The sequence below is a fragment of the Ips typographus genome, linkage group LG1 (assembly GCF_016097725.1).
Source record: "Ips typographus isolate SLU linkage group LG1, UJ_Ityp_2.0, whole genome shotgun sequence".
In the NCBI taxonomy this organism is placed as follows: domain Eukaryota; kingdom Metazoa; phylum Arthropoda; class Insecta; order Coleoptera; family Curculionidae; genus Ips; species Ips typographus.
In genome coordinates, this window is record NC_138422.1 from 321,118 (window position 1) to 335,193 (window position 14,076).

Below are 14,076 nucleotides of genomic sequence, written 5' to 3' on the forward strand. Positions count from 1 at the left end.
GTGTCCAAGTAAAAACCGTACTACGTTGCCAAGTGGCTTTTTGACCGCTTAACAATATATTTTCGGGAATATTTTAATAGGACGCCTCTGATTATATCTAATGCGACGGCAACTGTAGAAGGAGAAAGAAATAGTTTTAAAAACTGCGTCATTGATGATGCGGTGGCCTTTTCTCATCTGATTCGAGCTCTACAAATTAACCCTTTTGACAAAAATGAAGCATACCTTTGTGAGAGTGCCAACAAGGATATGACGTCATTCAACAATTGGTCACGTGACCGCTTCATTAAGAAGTTTGATGAAAATTTTGTGATCAACTATCAAATGACGTCACATTAGTTTTGGCAGTCTCACACAAGCCAAAGTTTATCTGTATCTGTGTCTATCATTGATTTGCAATAGTTATCTATGCTTATAAGTAATTTTGAAATTTACATAACTGTGTGTTAAAATTAAATCTGATGGTTTTTGGTTCAAATAAAAATAGCCGCAACCTAAATCATTAATAATGTTTTGTGATAATTATTAGAACCCATGAGGATAATATAACATTAAAAAAAATATATTTGTGGAGAAAATATTATATTTGTGGAGATCGACTCTGAGTTTTGCTTTCACTTACACTCACTACTCCACTGTGTGCATATAGACTACTACTTTTCGATATTAAAAAAAAATTTCAAGCTATACAGGGTATCCCAGAACGTTTCGGTAAAACACATGTTTTTTTAAGGCTTTATAAGTTGGTCACGTGATTGAGCTACACCCATTTTTGTAATCAGCTCCTTAATTAGTTAGTTATAGTTTCCAAGAGAGAAGCAAGAACAAGAAACCATTTGCAAGAAAACACTTTGTATAATAAATTTTGCAATTAAAAAGATGTTTGTAATCCACCTATTGGTTCATGGTTTTGAATTCAGATTATTCAAACAATTCAGCTTGATAGGCAAAAGAAAACAAATTTGGAAGATTTACAGTTTGTTTCCTGTATTATTATTAGTTCCTGTTTGCGTTTAGTTCCTAAATTTAAAACTCAGATTTACCATCACTATCAGTTTTGGTGAAATTGAAATTAGATGACTGACAAAAGCGGTCAAATTTGATTTTATTATTTTATTTATATCACTATAAAATTGGACAATGTTTCATAAGCAAGGTGCTACTGGACAAATAAAGCCTTTATGTGATCAGGGTGAGTAGTATTTTAAGGTTATTTTTCCGTTTAGTAATTGTAACATTAATTCTTGTTCTAGAAACTGTAAAAATGGAAAAGCAATTGCCACCTCCATACAATGTAGCAGTAGAACGAGACCATCCTGAACTTGCAACCAATTGTGGCACACCAAAACAAAAATTAAAAGCTTGTATAGAGAAAACTGAAACTATCTTAAAAGCAACAAGTCAAGGGTTAACCATAGCGTTTGACACTGCCTTACTGGTAAAACTATTGCTTTTTTTTTGCGTATTAAAATTACAGGGTGTCCCAAAACTACTCTTACATACCAACCTAAATAACCAAACCATTTTTAAGTGTAACAAAGTGTTTCAAGCGATTTTTTATATCATTCTATACAGGGTGATTGATAGTCGATGGTAGGTTAGACGTTAAGGGAAAACGAGACAGACATTTTTTGAAAATTTGGAAACCTGGGTTGTGACTCCTGATCTAACGATCTAAAATATTTTCATAATTTTGACACTTGTACCGGAAGTTGACTCTAGCTATCTTATTTTAAATAAAACTCCCAGTAAATTATTACAAATTTGGACTCTACAGATGATTTTGAACAACGTTAATGTACATACAATGTCCTCGAGAATGTCTTTTACGTTGAAAAAGATATACTTTTTGCACTTGTTGCATAAGTAACTATTAATAAATATAATATTTTTTATACTTCTTTTCCAGGCTTGTTATTTTGGTATTATGATAATGGGATGTCTAATACTTAATAATAAATTTGAAGTGACCACCATCATAATGCACACTTACCAAAGATCGTTTCGCGTCATAGGAATTGTTATGGTAGTGTTTGGGACACTCAACTGTTTCATTTTTTGCCCGCTAGGTATTATAGGGTCTTTGACGAAGAAACGTACCATGCTCAAATGGGTAAATATCAATATTGTATACTGTGTATGAGTAAATAGATTTTGTCGATTTATTTACAGCACAATTTTTGGATGTTTTGCCTCTTAACTTCGTGTTTGATACTGTTCTTCTCGTGCCATCAATATGCGAAGAAACCAGAAGAAGAAAAAAATAATAATTTTTCTGAGGATTTTAAGACAATATATCATGCATGCATGGTAAGATGTTTTTGATATTTTGGAAAAAGACAGTATACTAGGAGTTTCTGAAATATTCAGTGTATTTGAGTTGTCTATGATGTGCGGTAATAATAATAATTTTGTGGTTAGGTTCTTGGGGTGTGATTCGTAAGAAAGTAGGAACTGTTTGTGCAACTATGCAACAAATAAAATAAGATGCATTTTTGAAGGCAGTGTAATTCGAACGGCCAAAACTTCGGGACAATGTTGCCAGAAGCTTATCTGAATTCATCCACTAGATTAGTTTATTATTGGCCTATTGGGACTAAGTAAATTTAATATTGCAAATAATCTAGTCGACGAATTCAGAAAGAGGTTTTACAACTTGAACTTTTCTTAGACTTAGGTTTTCCTTGTCTCGTGCTTGCAATTATCAATGTTTCCCTGTCAGTTACATGGTTTTCCTATGACCAGTTATAGTTTTACCGCACCTGTATAACATATACAGTGTGTTCATAAAGTAGATGAAAAAATAAAAATAATAACATACGTGTCCGAGCATTTTTCTGAAAGATAATTTCCTCAATTTTAATCGAATTTATTCCATACTTTGTGGACACTATAGGTATACCTACTACTATACCATTTCTCTTTGTTCTGTGTTGTAGATTATTATAGTAATATGATTGCTTCGCATCTTAATAGGTGATTTGCATTTTAAACTAAGCTTGATGATGAAATGTTCTATACTGACAGGTAAAACAGGATAGTTGCTGCTGTTTTATGTTTAACGTGAAACCATCAAAGTTAAATTGTTGGCCGTTGGAGAACACCATTGATGCAAATGCGAAAAACAAGGAACCTACCGAAAAGGATCTGGCTAATTGCAACAGCGGCGTGGACCTCTACAGAAGATATGCCAAGCTTTACGACGTTTTCTATTGGATCCTGATCCTGGTCAATATTGTTATGGTATGTTAGTGTAAAATAAACTGCTGGCCAACTGAAACAAAGCAGTCAGTTTTAAAACAACATAATGCTGCTGAAGTTTATCAGTTATACTGAGTGTCCCAAAACTCCAAAGGTTGTCCCCTGGAATGCTGGTAGACTAGCTCTATACTAGGTGACCCCTGCCTGTTCCGTTTCAATTGGTCGTCGGTTTAATTTTAATTAATTACCTCTCGAAGTGATCCCAGTAGACCCATTACAGGCTGGAACTTTACTGTTTGGACTTATCACAGTAGGAACAACACCACAACGCGATACTGATATCGAAGAAGAAGAAGAACCAAAGCCTGTATTTGTCAGTCGAAGAAACGACACCAAAATGAACCTTTTGAGAGCAGTTTTGATTTATTTCTTAATCAAAAAGTTTTTCTGGGTTTTCTTTTTGATTATCATGCCTTTCGCCTTCTATTACTTCAAAATACTAGTGTTAAAAAAAATCTTGGTAGTAATTCCAGATAACGTAACTGGTGGACAGAGTCAATCAACCAATATGCAAGAAATTGTCGATAGCGTTTTTACCTCCTAACTTTTCCCAAACTACAAATTTTTTTTTTGTTGTAAAAACGCTTTTTAGGTTGGCGTGCTGTTTTTCGGATTGATTACGGTGTACCTAGTCGCAGTTCCTGATGAAGCCGAACTCGAGAAAAAACGTCGTCGACGTCGTCGAAGGGCACCCAAAAATCGGTGTGAGTGGATATTACAACGAATCCGTTTTCACTTAATCAGACGATTGTTGCTTTTATTATTAAGTGTGTTGTTTCTGTTTGGTTATCTTTTTGTTAAGTTGTGGATGAAAAAATTTATTTTAAAAGTGGGCGTTATTTCCTATGACGTTCGGACTGCGACAATTGCCTTTATTGGAAACTTTTTTAGTTAATACGCCTTTTCATGTGTGGTGTATAAAATAAATATGAATAAATAATGTATCTACTGTTTCCTGTCATAAAATGAGAAATATTATAAGAGGTAATACCACGAGAGCTTTAAAATTACCTATAATTTGATTTTCATGATAGTTTTCCATTGTAAGAAAAATATCCTAGAATGAAAATTCTCTGGTTAGTTGAAAAGCTCGAGCGATATTTAGTGAGATTATTTCTCAAAATTTCACCAAAAAGTCTAATTTTTATTGAAGTTGAAGCAATGAAAAAAAATATAGCATGAAGGAGCATAAGGAATCAATGTGGGAGACAAAAATCGTTCAGTATGGCGACCGTAAACTGTCAGAAAATCAGTGGCGATAATCAATCTGCCCACTATTCACAAATCCACTCGTCAATAATAATTCAACTAATTTAAGTTTGCAAAAATTAACCTTTAATTCTCAGATCTTTTCGTATATTTTTGTCATTAATCAATTCAAACCAAAAATTATGAGGCGCCATCTGCACACACATACGCAACACTACTGCATTTATAGAAAACGTTTAAAGGAAACTACTGCAATGTATATCCGTGTATTTCACGTTGGACATTCGCCGACAGGTGGCGCCAAGTACTATAGTTTCTTATTCGTTTATTATGAAATATAAAGCAAAAAAATGTTTTTTAGCCTTTTTGGACTTAACTTGTTTTTTTTTTGTTACATATTAAGGATTTTCATAATAAAACAAATCTACTAAACTCTAAAACTACGAGAAAAAAAACGTACCGCAATTTGAATATATCAGAATTAAAAAACATAGTTACTATCCCAATAAATTAATTTTAAAAGTAACGAAACCGTTTGCGCAAACTAAAAATCCAATTTCCTAATAGTTAAGCTGCTCGAAACCAGTTTCAGGAATGTTAAGGGGATATACCACTATATCTAAATTGGAATACAACACCACAACAACAAACCTGTAGAGTTCTTAGTGAATTTATTAAACTGTGTAAATCATGGCACAGTCGAAAGCTTGTGGTTGGTCAAAAAAGCGAGCAGCTGAAGCTGTTTTTTCTTGGCCAATCACAAACTACAAAGAGTGCTGTAATTTACGCAAATACTGCCCATATGACACCATAAGAGAAAGATATTAAACATTAAACGTCCTTGTTCTGAAACATTAAAAGGCTAATACCGAACAAGGTGTAATGGTTTAGCCTCTTAAAGCTCTCTCCGTGAACCTCTAAATAGTTAGAGCGAAGAGAGTTTAGAGCTTATTAAGCTAAACTGTGGCTCGTTTGCGGCAAGCAAGTGAGGAAACTTGGCGTTGCTAAGATACAAAAGGGCGGAGCATCGTGGGGATCCTTCCCCCCTACTTTCCTGGAAAGTCGGGACTCGGCACCGGAATCCAGCAGAGGAAACATGTTGTCCCAATCGAATTCTCTGATTTTTCAAAGGAAAAAAATTGCGAAACTTAAAGAATGTCAGTCGAGGTTTGAGATTGAGGGGTGTTCATAACATATTAATGAGACGATGCCGAATAAAGGGCACGTCGCCGCCATATTTTTCCATTACATTATCTATATTTTCCGGGCTTCTGGAGTAAATCAGCGTTATCAAAGCGGGCGCTTGCCTCCTCCTAACGAGGAGTAACTGGCAGGACGTGACGTCGATCCTAATGCAATTTTTACGGCCATGTTGGCGCTTCTTGATACTTTCGATGCAAGGTTAACTTTGTCTTGGCTGACTGAAAAAAAAGTACATAAAATATTACTCTAGATTGGGTTTATGAAAGAATGATAGCCTTGAAGATAACGCAAAAAAAACTGAAAAAGTGGGTGCATCTGATGCTAAAACAAATCTTAAAACTTATTAACAAAAGAGTTAATCAGGTGTGTTATTAGTCCAAACCGAGACAAATGGCGGTTACGTCATTACTTGGTTTCGTTGCGTGTAATTCGAATGGGATAAAATTCGGACGTCATAAAATCGTATGAATGAGCACTATAACCAAACTTAAGTTGAATTGAATCAAATAGTTTCTCAAACAATCTCAAAACTGTGGCTAACTTAACCTAACCTGCATGCTATAGATTTATTCGGGTTTAAGTAAAGTTTAATAAAAAGTCATCCTCAAAAAATGTATAAATTATTAATGATCGTTTTTTGTGATTTGGTTGGGTTTCCCAGCTTATTAAGTCAAATTGTTTTATTTTCAAAATTTTGATGGGAAAAGTCGAATATCTTAGAAGCTGTTAGAGTTTTTGCAAGAAGTTAAAAATGGTCAGAATTACTTTCTGCACTCAGTGGACTAGGTTTACACCCATTTAGAACCGGGTTAAAACAATTTTGATGCACTATCCAAAGAAAAGTAAAAAAAGTCTGATATCTGAGAAACGGTTAGAATTACGGAAAAACAGAGAGTTAGTTTTATACTTGACTGTTATTCTATTGGTTTTTTAAACACCCTGTATATGTAGAATTGTGTTTCGGTTAGCACAAGGTGAAAGAGCAACTCACGATAAACATTTTGATTTTTTTACGGTCTCTAAAACCTAAAAAACAACCGAGATACACAAAAACAAAAAACTCGAATATCTCGGAAACGGTTAGAGTTACGAAAATTTCAATCGAGGACAAAAATGTTTAGAATTACCTTCTGCACAGTGGACTAGGTTTACATCCATTTAGAACCGGTTAAACGAGCTCACAACACAACTGATAGAGTGTTATCTCAACATTTGAAAAAATCGACAAAACTTGGGTTTTACTAAACATCTAGTATACTGGTTTTGTTGTTTTTAAAAAAAGATAAAATAAAAAAAAATAAAACTGACACTATTTTGTCTAGTTTTCATATTTTGGTCTTCAAACATTTTAGTAAGTCAAAATGAAAATCCCCTAACAGTTTCCTGTTATACATCTTCCATTTATAAAGGCCGATATGCCTGATAATAATACATAATAAGGGCCTCAGATTACCATAAATAAATCATACATTAAGGTCGTTCCGGACATGTGTCACAACGCGGCATGAAAAACGAGCGCGCCCTAAAAATGATTCGAAAAGAAATTACTTTAAAATTCCGTAATGGTTTCGATAACATCTACCGATAGAGGCTCGTCTTTCTCTTTACCGATGTTTCGTCTCTCAGCCACCCTCCATCAGGGGGGCAAAAGCCTTGTAAATTTCGATTCCCATTCAGAAGAAAGCTGATTTCGATTCTGTAACAACAAAAAGTATTTTGGTTACAACCTAACTGATTTATTAATAGCTTTTTATTTAGCCACTGTCTAAAACCCCCGGCATCAACTTTTGGTGCTTAAATAATCATACAAATTCTGAAAATATTTAAAAACTTTGACACCCTGTATTTCAAAAACTTGCACATTTTATTAACGGATGTTCCGTGTAATACTCATATTTTAACATCTTCTGTTCACCCTATCACTTTTGGGCAACATAAACGGGACACCCTGTATAAAATGAAATAAATTCATAACTAATTATGACAAAGCCACCTAAACCGATAATTATAACTAATTTAACCCTACTTCTTTATGTATTTCGGCTTTGTTCGATAGTGACAAGTCTGACAATGACATATGTCAGCAAAAGTTTCGAAAAAAAATAGGAAAACTTTCATAAAAATATAGAAAAAATTTCAATGTTTACGTAATTTATAATGTTTGTTAAAGACAATAACTTTCGTTATTGTATGGTGAATGTTTTCCATTTATTAGAAACACTTTTATTATTATCATAAGTACACTACTTCACTAGATAGAAAAGTGAAAGTAAAGTGTAATTAAATAGAAAAACGTTTCGATAAGCTTTCGGGCACAATTAGGTAAGGTAAACGTTTACCCCGAACAAACAACGTAACACACACAAACGGCACTTAATTATTAATAATTAAATAATCGTGTAGTCGAGGCTTGTAATCAAAATAAACGTTGTAAACGCGACTTTAGTTTTAACGGACGCAGGTCTGGATTCAATTTTTTCTGAGGTTGGAAGAACCAGAATATAAACGAGCCAACATCTGCAGGAAAGGGGGAGTGGATTATCTGTCCCGCAATTCATTATCGACAAGTCCCCGAGGGGGGATCCCGGGGGAATCCGCGGTCACAAATCAGCCGACGCCGACGAACAGACGGACTTCAATAATCATCTCGGGGGCCCCCTTTTATCTGATTGCGACACATATGTGCCGGATTGGGGGCTTTTCCAGATCGGATATTATTGCGGTTTGATAATCCTCTCCACGAAATACATTTTATCGTGGTTGGTGATGTCTAGCAATGTGGATGATAAACGTTTTCGTGTAGTATTTTTAAATTTTGTATAAACAGTGACAAACACACAGTGTTAAAACAAGAACAAACTAAATCAACTTATTGTTCAACGTATAAAGTACAAAAAATAAAATAAACCAATCATACTGTTATTGCCACTATTTTAATAGCCTTATGGTGAAAATTAACAATACACAATGCCAGGAATATACATATCTGGGGTATAATCCCATAAATAATAACGTATAACGTCCAGTTTTTTTTATTTCTTTTTTCTCTTTTTTTTCTCATTTCAACCGCCTCCTTTTCCCTAATTTGGGTTGCGGATTGCGAACAAAACTACAAAATAATAGCGTTTGGCATGTTTAGTGCAAAACCAGTGTAGTAGTATTGTATTGTCATACTGTTTCAATAATATTCCATAGAGGAGGTCACATACAGGTGTGGTAAATCCAAAAGCGACCATAGGAAAACCGTGTAACGGACAGAGAAACGTAGGTAATTGCATGCGCGGGAGAAAGACAGAAAACGAAAAAAATATCAAGTAGGCCATATTTTTAGCGCGCTGTTGCCAAACCCCGTAAGTATTCAATACCCTCGACAAACTTACTTACGGCGTTTGGCAACAGCGCGCTAAAAATATGGCCTACTTGATATTTTTTTCGTTTTCTGTCTTTCTCCCGCGCATGCAGTTACCTACGTTTCTCTGTCCGTTACACGGTTTTCCTATGGTCGCTTTTGGATTTATCACACCTGTATACATTAGTTTTGCACTAACAAATTTTGTTTTTCTGTTTTATTTTACCTACGACTTACGAGTATAAGGTCCTTGCAAAATAGCATTTTTCCAACTTTGCGCTATAGCGATCTCATTTGAACTCTGCGCGATTCCGCGATATAAAATTTCAAAAAGCAAGTAATCCTAAAATTGGTTAAACTGGAATTACCAAACAGAAAATGGTAGAAAACACACTCAATTGAGTTAAAACACAATTTCGCCCATAATTTGGGTATTTGGACCGGTGTATAACTAACTAAATATTGTAAAAGTCAGTTAATGAGACACTGTATAATAATTCTGTCAAATGTCAAATTGACATTTTTTTAGCTAAGATAATATCAAATTTGCGTCATTTTGGCTTTAAATTAAAACTTGTCGCCTTGTGGAAGCTGAAAAGGATGGTGAACTCGTTTACGGTTACCACCCCCGGAGCGTCGCCGCCGTCTCCCCACCGCCCCCCACGGTGATGTAGAAGTTCCGCATCCGCGGAGAAAACTAATTTAAATTAAATCCCTCCGAATTACTTCGAATTTGGGGGCCGTTTTAATGGGAGCGACGGCAAATTGGGGGATTTTATTAGCGCCCCTTGATATTGCTGGTGATAATTTTAATTGGATTTGGGGGGATAATCGGTCTCGACCGTTTCCTCCCTTCGTTTCCCCCCGCCGCACTTTGTTAGATTGAAAAGTTTTCTCGTTTATTGGCCTCGCAAGCAAATTGTTTATTGTCGATTTAAAGTTTTCTTCCTTTCTCTCGCTTGTATGTGCTTACCATTTTATGGTTTCCAGTCACATTACTACAAACTATCAAAGTTTCCGTTCTTCAATTTATCGTCAAGGTTTGATAAAGTTGATATGTGGTTACTTGTCGGTTCAAAGGCTGATTTTCAGTAGTATTTCTCCAAATCTTGCTGTTACATGGAAGACATTTGATTTATTTGCAATGTTTGTAAAAAAAATCAGGTTTACACTCTTAGAAGCAGAAAAGTTAATTGAACTAAACTACACACAATGCCTGGAAAAAAAAAATTGAAAGTGAACCATTACTAACTAGAAAGTTGAAATTTTGCAAATTTCTATTTTTTTTTTATCTGTTAAAATTTGCAAGTTAATATTTATACAAGTGCTTAAACTAAAGTTAAAAACCACTAACAAACCTTCCATTTCTTTACTTTTAACACCATGAGACTGTAAAACATTTCTTGCATAATTCTTGAGAATGTGATACACCGATTATAAATAACTATTATAACGCAGGAAAAAGATACGTTTTCTAATAAAAAAAAAACAAACCTGATCATTACGTTGATACATTTTTTTATTTATATTAATATAAATCATGTTTTGGTGTTAAAGCAATTTCATCCCTCCTCCAGTTGGCTGTGTAAGAAATGAAAAGGACAAACCGCAAACCACTAAAAGTTATGGCCATAAAAAATCCACTAATTCGCCCTCGCTCGTTTACTAAAATAATCCCCCCAAAAACATTTTGTTCCCGGAAAAGCGGGGGGTGTACCGTTTAAGGAGGATATCTAACGTTGACAGGACCGTACTCGTAATTTTCCGCCGAATATTACTGTGTATAGGTAGTGTTAAATATCGCAGAAAACCTATAAAAATATAACTTTGACTTTGTGACCAAACGTTGCAAGCAGCAGCTTTCCGCTTGCTTGCTGCTTTTTTGACCAATCATGAACTACGGACACTGCTCTGATTTATGCAACTGTGAACTTACCATAAATTTAAAGCAACGAATCGCAAATAATGATGTCACTATCATCTAAAATGTCTTAGACTATACTTTATATTGGCAACAATTAAAAGTTGCATTAATTAGCATACAATATTTTGCACTTTGGTGAATTTCATTACAAATACGGACCTGTTTAGAAAAGGGAGGGCGCGCCCCTAACGAGAACAAATCGCAATCGTCGACGTTTCGAGCGAAACACCACCACCGACGCTATAAAATAAGCCGAAGGAAATTCGTTTATAAAAGGCGATAACTTATAATTTTCTAGTGTCTGTTTCCCGCTATATTGTTTGGAGGATTTGAGGACTCGCTAGGATCACGTTGTGATTTACGACCGGAGATATAAAATATTTGCCCCCGGGAAACAAGCGATTTTTCCCCGGGCTCACGGGGTGGTGCAGGGGGGTGGAACTCCATTAAAACTATAATGATAGTTCCTAAGTAAAATATTATTTGAGAGTGGAAATCGATACGATTAAGCCATTAAGTCAATAGGCACGGTCGGTACTAAATTACACGGCTGGGAGGTGTATAATTTAAAAGTTATGGCATCGGGCTATAAACACCTCATTACGAGTCAATGAACCGGACCTATTTCATAATTTCGTAATTTTTCTGCTCTAGGTGGTTCTTTTTTTGTTGATAGAGCCCCTCTTTGTACATTAACGACTTTAAAGTGTGTGGAGCTTTTATTGGTTGTTTTGAAAGCCATAGGCGGGTGGCATAAGATCAGTAAAAAATAAAGTCAGTACCACATCATTTTTGTTTGAAAATAATTTCAATGCTGCAAAATTAATTGTGACAAAATAACAAATTGACAAAATTAATTGTCGACGGTGCTGGATTTTGGCAACAGCGCGCTGAAAATATGGCCTACTTGATATTTTTTTCGTTTTCTGTCTTTGTCCCGCGCATGCAATTATCTACGTTTCTCTGTCAGTTACACGATTTTCCTATGGTCGGTTTTGGATTTACCACACCTGTATATTTAATTATTTCTCTTAGAGAAAACTAGCAGTCAGAAAAGATCATTTTAGCGTAACAATGATTTACATTTTTAAAGTAAAACTCATTAATTCTCTAGGATATGTTAAGTAATATTTTGCTATTATATGATTTTGAGTTGAAAAAAATCATTGGCGTTTATTAGAAAAAAACATATTTGTTAAAATTTTGCTAAAATTATATTAGCAATCAAAATGATTTATTTGTTTTAATAATTATTTTTAACATTGCCCTAAATCTCATTTCCCCCTCCGTTTTTTTGTCTTAGTGGTATTTGAAGCATTTGCGTAAATCGCAGCATTGTTTCTAGTTTGTGATTGGTTGGGTCACTTTTGCTTAACAATAATCTTAAGGTTTACTCTAACTTGCATTAGTGCGCTAATTATCAATAAGCGAAATTCGACCTAATAATAGAAAAAAGGATAACATTGTTAGTACCTACATAATTAGAATTTTCTAAAAACTTGCTTTTGCTAAAACATTGCTTCTCAGAGTGTTTTCTCTGAGTGGTCTTTCGAATGAGTTAGGAAACCACCAAAGTTTCTAAACCAAGCAAATTTCGACTTTATTTCAAAAAATTTTCTATTTGCAACTAAATAGAAAATGAAGATAATATGGTACCTAGTCAGCAAAAAATTTTACACACTTCTGCTATTATTAAATATATCTTTGAACTAATTGAAGAATATTAATATAATGAAATGTATGGAATAAGTTCGGAAATCACTATTTTATGTAACTCATATCTTTTGCGCATCTCCTATACAGGTGTGGTAAATCCAAAACCGACGATAGGAAAACCGTGTAACGGACAGAGAAACGTACATTATTGCATGCGCGGGACAAAGACACAAAACGAAAAAAATATCAAGAAGGCCATATTTTCAGCGCGCTGTTGACAAAGACAGAAAACGAAAAAAATATCAAGTAGGCCATATTTTCAGCGCGCTGTTGCCAAACGCCAAGTATCACCAATACCGTCGACAAAATTAATTTTACGGTATTGGCGTTTGGCAACAGCGCGCTGAAAATATGGCCTACTTGATATTTTTTTCGTTTTCTGTCTTAGTCCCGCGCATGCAATAATGTACGTTTCTCTGTCCGTTACATGGTTTTCCTATGGTCGGTTTTGGATTTACCACACTTGTATGTAACCAGTTAAGAAATGGAACTTTTTTCTAACCTAACCTAACTGGTCGTAAAAAAAAACGTTAATAATCCACGTGGTAAAGTAAAAATTAACCTCAAAACGTAAACTTTCCGCTCGGAACGTTTCAGAGACTTAAACGAAAACTTTATAAATACATTTTCCATGCATAAACCGGAGCTTCATCTTGTTTCTAACAAAAAAAAAGTGGGGGCGTGGGGTTGGTTAGGTCGTTCTACCCTCTCTTCTGCCGCACCCCCCTGTAATCCAGCAAGTAATAAAACTTGTTAATCCGGGCGTATAATAAAGTTTCGGGAGCCGAAACTTTCCAAGTACCTAATGAAACTATAATAAAGTAACCGCATAAACTTGAAACATTCAATCTGTTTTAATCAACTTGAGTCGTCGGGTCGTGCTCGGGGCCTCGGTTCTATGCAGCGTGGTGAAATTGTCAAAAACGAGGGTGGAAATTTGCTTTTCCTTGATTCTAAAAGGTTTGAGTTCAGTGTGGTGAAATAAGACCACTGTGCTGTGTTGGTACATCAGTTAAATAATGAGTCAAATTTTTCCAATGGTTTGTTCTGACATTTGTGACGTGTCTCTGTGAAATCTTTTGTCTTGTCTGCTCTATGGTTTTTAAGGTTGTTTTACTGTCGCAATTTATATTCAACTTACAATACATTTTCGGTTTCTTTGGCTGGGCAATCCACCTGACTTTTGTTAGTTACAGAAACACCTTAGAGGCTCCACCTAAGCTAAGTTAGCCTAGGTAGCACTAGAGTGCTCTTAAATTCGGTCGGTGCAATCCGCTATAGTCTCAGTAGCTCTGACGAGACCTCAATAATAAATGTCGAATCCGCAAATAGAACTTTATCCATAATTTGTCCTTTTATTGTATTTTTTTTCAAGTTGTTACCGTTGCAATTTGCTTAAAACTCTGCTACAATA

The 14,076-nt window shown here is 35.0% G+C and overlaps 1 protein-coding gene across 3 annotated transcripts; it reads left to right on the forward strand.

Moving 5' to 3' along the window:
* The first annotated feature begins 270 nt into the window (after window positions 1-270).
* On the forward strand, window positions 271-4,205 carry LOC145735255 (uncharacterized). Of its 3 annotated transcripts, none has more exons than XM_081989093.1 (6): window positions 271-1,192; window positions 1,254-1,438; window positions 1,910-2,113; window positions 2,173-2,310; window positions 3,028-3,243; window positions 3,482-4,093. In XM_081989093.1, the coding sequence occupies exons 1-6, from the start codon at window positions 1,141-1,143 to the stop codon at window positions 3,803-3,805; spliced, it is 1,119 nt and encodes a 372-aa protein (XP_081845219.1). In that variant the 5' UTR covers window positions 271-1,140; the 3' UTR covers window positions 3,806-4,093. The 3 variants fall into 3 exon arrangements, with proteins under 3 accessions (XP_081845219.1, XP_081845232.1, XP_081845227.1); XM_081989106.1 differs by having other exon boundaries at window positions 281-1,192; window positions 3,471-3,666; XM_081989101.1 differs by having other exon boundaries at window positions 309-1,192; window positions 3,854-4,205.
* Window positions 4,206-14,076: the final 9,871 nt, after the last annotated feature.